The 5,602-nt window shown below is 43.4% G+C and overlaps 1 protein-coding gene across 1 annotated transcript; it reads right to left on the bottom strand.

Moving 5' to 3' along the window:
* Positions 1 to 3,103: 3,103 nt before the first annotated feature.
* LOC139412604 (opioid growth factor receptor-like) lies at positions 3,104 to 5,183 on the bottom strand. Its single transcript, XM_071159305.1, has 9 exons — positions 5,158 to 5,183; positions 4,818 to 4,884; positions 4,635 to 4,673; positions 4,427 to 4,481; positions 4,265 to 4,343; positions 4,128 to 4,194; positions 3,833 to 3,981; positions 3,259 to 3,665; positions 3,104 to 3,108 (listed from the first exon to the last, which is right to left on the bottom strand). The coding sequence occupies exons 1-9, from the start codon at positions 5,181 to 5,183 to the stop codon at positions 3,104 to 3,106; spliced, it is 894 nt and encodes a 297-aa protein (XP_071015406.1).
* Positions 5,184 to 5,602: the final 419 nt, after the last annotated feature.

Below are 5,602 nucleotides of genomic sequence, written 5' to 3'. Positions count from 1 at the left end.
CACTGCAAAATGACCTCCAGCAGGCCACAAATGTGCATGTGTCTGCTCAAACGGTCAGAAACAGCCTCCATGAGGGTGGTATGAGGGCCCGATGTCCACAGGTGGGGGTTGGGCTTACAGCCCAACACCGTGCAGGACGTTTTTCATTTGCCAGAGAACACCAAGATTGGCAAATTCGCCACTGGCGCCCTGTGCTCTTCACAGATGAAAGCAGGTTCACACTGAGCACATGTGACAGACGTGACAGTCTGGAGACGCCGTGGAGAACGTTCTGCTGCCTGCAACATCCTCCAGCATGACCGGTTTGGCGGAGGGTCAGTTATGGTGTGGGGTGGCATTTCTTTGGGGGGCAGCACAGCCCTCCATGTGCTCGCCAGAGGTAGCCTGACTGCCATTAGGTACCGAGATGAGATCCTCAGACCCCTTGTGAGACCATATGCTGGTGCGGTTGGCCCTGGGTTCCTCCTAATGCAAGACAATGCTAGACCTCATGTGGCTGGAGTGTGTCAGCAGTTCCTGCAAGAGGAAGGCATTGCTGCTATGGACTGGCCCGCCCGTTCCCCAGACCTGAATCCAATTGAGCACATCTGGGACATCATGTCTCGCTCCATCCACCAACGCCACATTGCACCACAGACTGTCTAGGAGTTGGCGGATGCTTTAGTCCAGGTCTGGGAGGAGATCCCTAAGGAGACCATCCGCCACCTCATCAGGAGCATGCCCAGGCGTTGTAGGGAGGTCATACAGGCACGTGGAGGCCACACACACTACTGAGCCTCATTTTGACTTGTTTTAAGGACATGACATCAAAGTTGGATCAGCCTGTATTGTGGTTTTCCACTTTAATTTTGAGTGTGACTCCAAATCCAGACCTCCATGGGTTGATAAATTTGATTTCCATTGATCATTTTTGTGTGATTTTGTTGTCAGCACATTCAACTATGTAAAGAAAAAAGTATTTAATAAGAATATTTCATTCATTCAGATCTAGGATGTGTTTTTTTAGTGTTCCCTTTATTTTTTTGAGCAGTGTATTATACATGTGATCAGAAATCAGATGTAATAAATTGATTCACTTTAAATAGCTTCTACACCCAATCCATAACACTCCTGAACAGCTAATCAAATGGCTACCCAGACCACTGCCACTCTCTGCTTTCCTGTCTGTAGCTACCCCACTCTTATGATCATTGGCATTAGTCTTTCCTTTCAAAACAATACCGCTTGGTTCACGATCTGCTCCCTTACCCGCAGCTCCCTTCTTTTTTATTTTATCATGATCAGCGTTAGTCATTCCCTCTGAAACATTGATACGTTCTGGAAGGTCATGCTCTGTTGGCTTATCTGCAGCTCTCTTTCTCTGATCATCAGTAATTCTCGTTGAATGATCGTCAGTAATTCTCTCTGAATGTCCACTGCTAGGTCGACAATCTGATTTCTTCGGAGAATCAATGGTGGGGTGCTGACTAGTGTTGGGGGTCGTTATAGAGCTACCTCTATCAGAAGCTCCATAACTGGATTGAGCAGTATCATTTTGCCTAATTGGTAGATCCTCATGGGATGAATCAGCATTGGTGTTTTGATTCCTTCCACCAGTAGACTTTGTGCCCTCACTAGTCCCTTTGTTTCTCAGAGTGTACCTCGTCGACAGATCAGGCACGTTATCACGAGGTATGGATACATTTTTATTGATTTCACCTTTATTTAACCAAGTTCTCATTTACAATTGCGACCTGGTCAAGATAAAGCAAAGCAGTTCGGCACATACAACACAGAGTTACACATGGAGTAAAACAAACATACAGTCAATAATACAGTAGAAAAATAAGTATGTATACAATGTCAGCAAATGAGGTGAGATAAGGGAGGTAAAGGCAAAAAAAGGACATGGTGGCGAAGTAAATACAATATAGCAAGTAAAACACTGGAATGGTTGATTTTCAGTGGAAGAATGTGCAAAGTAGAGATAGAAATAATGGTGTGCAAAATGAATAAATAGTTGTTTGGGCTAAATTATAGATGGGCTATGTACAGGTGCAGTAATCTGTGAGCTGGTGCTTAAAGCTAGTGAGGGAGATAAGTGTTTCCAGTTTCAGAGATTTTTGTAGTTCATTCCAGTCATTGGCAGCAGAGAACTGGAAGGAGAGGCGGCCAAAGGAAGAATTGGTTTTGGGGGTGACCAGAGAGATATACCTGCTGGAGAGTGTGCTACAGGTGGGTGCTGCTATGGTGACCAGCGAGCTGAGATAAGGGGGGACTTTACCTAGCAGGGTCTTGTAGATGACCTGGAGCCAGTGGGTTTGGTGACAAGTATGAAGCGAGGAGCCTGCCAACAAGAGCGTACAGGTCGCAGTGGTGGGTAGTAAATGGGGCTTTGGTGACAAAACGGATGGCACTGTGATAGGCTGCATCCAATTTATTGAGTAGGGTATTGGAGGCTATTTTGTAAATGACATCGCCAAAGTCGAGGATTGGTAGGATGGTCAGTTTTACGGGCAGGTGCAGGCAGCAATCGGTTGAAGAGCATGCATTTAGTTTTACTTGCATTTAAGAGCAATTGGAGGCCACGGAAGGAGAGTTGTATGGCATTGAAGCTCGTCTGGAGGGTTGTTAACAGTGTCCAAAGAAGGGCCAGAAGTATACAGAATGGTGTTGTCTGCGTAGAGGTGGATCAGAGACTCACCAGCAGCAAGAGCGACATTATTGATGTATACAGAGAAGAGAATCGGTCCAAGAATTGAACCCTGTATTGTTTCTTATCGATGGCGGTTAAGATATCGTTTACGACCTTGAGCGTGGCTGAGGTGCACCCATGACCAGCTCTGAAACCAGATTGCATAGCGGAGAAAGTATGGTGGGATTCGAAATGGTCTGTAATCTGTTTGTTGACTTGGCTTTCGAAGACCTTAGAAAGGCAGGGTAGGATAGATATAGGTCTGTAGGAGTTTGGGTCAAGAGTATCCTCCCCCTTTGAAGAGGGAGATGACAGCAGCTGCTTTCCAATCTTTGGGACCAATCTTAGCCACTGTAACAGTACTCTTCCTGTGTTGTGTTCAATCAATCATCGACACGAGCTTCAACTTGTAGCACCAGTCATGGAGCTTTATTCTGATAGAAACAGCACAAAATTGCACGTCATGCAATGCACAGCTCACCATCCAACTCTGCCCTCACGCAAGCTGGTTTGGTGCTTGTTCACTACATGTCTCAACCATGCATCGTTTGGCGACCCTAATCACATTACGTCACTAACCTCACCTGCCATTCCACTCCTATCCATTGGCTCATTCTTGTTAACATCGTGAGAGATAGACTGATAGCTGGCAGTGTTGTCGTCAATGTCATCCTGTTTCAGATCAATTGGGTTATTATCATCTGGGAATGTCCCTCCCCTGAATATACTCTGGATTGTCTTGGGGCACCACACAAACTCATGTTTGGGCTCATAGTGTGTGTAGGCATACTTAACTAAATTCCTGCGCTCTTGCTTATCAATGACAGCGAAGATGAAGTAGTTGAGGGCACGTTCCTTCACATTGTACAGCTTGTCTTTGACAAGAGTCTGCTCTAGGAAGAAGCGGACCAGTGGGGCCTGGTAGTGTGGGAACCCCAGAGTGCCCAGGCACTTCAAGATGCGGGTGATGCGCAGGTTGTTGTGTGTGTTTCTGCCATGAACAAAAACACAAGAACAACAAACATACAAGGGTACTGTTAACCTCAAAAGCACTGTTATTCTCAGATGTTTAATTTGAAAGCTGAAATCTTAGCTATTATGTATTGCAATCACTATAAAATAATAACAGTTAAATGACCAAAGGAAGAAATTTCTAACGTTTCCAGGTTGTCAAATCTCTCACGCCAGTTGTTCGCCAGTTTCACTTCCCCTGTTATGTCATTTGACAGCTCTATGCCGTAGAAGTCCAGCATGAGCTTGTAGGATGCAACCAGCCTCTGCTTTGCTGTGCCATCTTCAAGGAAAGCCTGAGGAGGAAGCGGATTGTCATTCAGAACGATTATGAACACATTTCCATTTGTCTCTAAGCCCCCAGTCAATAGATAATGTATGACATATGTAAATGCAGTATGCAGAGAACACTTTCCTTGCTCAAAGAAACCACTAGAAGTACCTCAATTTCCTTCTTGGTGAGTTCCTTGGCTTGATAATTCATTCCTGGTTCTTGAAGTGGGAACAACCTAAATAAAATGTTTGTGTATTAAACAAATATTTTAAACAATTTAACTTAGAAATGTAAAGGAAACTGACCATTGGATGTATGAGTGAACTTCTTCCAGTTTTGCATATTTCCTGTGCCATTTATTGTGAAAGTCCTCAATGAAGACACCTAATCAGAGCAAAGTTTACAGTTAAACATGTCCATGTCTTGTCAAATTGAAACTGCGCTGAAAGAAACAGTAAATAGTTTACCATCAGGGGAGGAGGGTATTTGTCCACAGTAGAACTGTAAATTAGGCATTTCATCCTGGGGGGAAAGTAATGCAAATTCAGAAATGAGGATATTTCAGAGAGCTGTTTTAAAACAGTACAATAATCTCAGAGGAATTGGCCAGTAAAATGATGACTCAAATCATCCCGCCTTTCCATGTACTACATAAAGAGATGAGTACTTGCTTACTTGTTGTTGCCCACCAATGTACAAATTTGATTCTTTCCCCTGTGGAAACAAGAACAAAGGTCTAAAGACTATGTACAAACTATTGACTGATTGATAGTCAGCAGCAGCAACATACTATGATTGAGGTGGATATATTTTATAGCATAAAGTGTGTAAGATTGTGTGAAGAGAATAATGACTTACTGGATAATGATGCCTGTACATTTGCATATCTCTTGCTGCACTTCTGAACCTGTTAAACTTTGTTTGACTGAAAACACATTCACTCCATGAGTTCACAAAATGGCAAATATGTCACGACTTCAACCGAAGTCGGTTCCTCTCCTTGTTTGGCAATGTTCGGCGGTCGGCATCACCGGTCTTCTAGCCATCGTCGATCCACTTTTAATTTTCCATTTGTTTTGTCTTGTTTTCCTACACACCTGGTTTTCATTTTCCTCATTAATTGTTGTGTATTTAACTCTCTGTTCCCCCCATGTCTTGTGTGGAATTGTTTGTTGTAAGTGCTTGTGCACATATTTACTGGTGCGGGTCGTGTTTTGTACCCATGTTTGTCATTTCTTTATGCCGTTGGTTTTGCTATTAAACTGCTCCGGCTATTACCTAGTTCTGCGTCTGACTTCCCTGCCACCAGTTACGCACCCCTTACAAAATACTGGAAGCACAATATTGATACGCCCACGTGTCTGAGCCATATAAAGTAAAACAAACTTGGAGGGAAACTTTTACTAGCTGCTTATTAATCATATCCATTTTAGATGAGATCCACCTCTCTACACACAACGACAAAGTGACGACAAAGTAAAAATATGTTTTTAGAAATGTTTGCAAATGTTTTGAAAATGAAATACAGACATATCTAAGTATTCAAATCCCTGAGTCAATTCATGTTAGAATCACCTTTGGCAGCAATTACAGTTGTGTCTTTCTGGGTAAGTAAGAGCTTTGCACACCTGGATTGAACAATA

Source organism: Oncorhynchus clarkii, chromosome 7 (genome assembly GCF_045791955.1).
Source record: "Oncorhynchus clarkii lewisi isolate Uvic-CL-2024 chromosome 7, UVic_Ocla_1.0, whole genome shotgun sequence".
NCBI classification, from domain to species: domain Eukaryota; kingdom Metazoa; phylum Chordata; class Actinopteri; order Salmoniformes; family Salmonidae; genus Oncorhynchus; species Oncorhynchus clarkii.
This window is presented reverse-complemented; position numbering and strand designations above follow the sequence as displayed.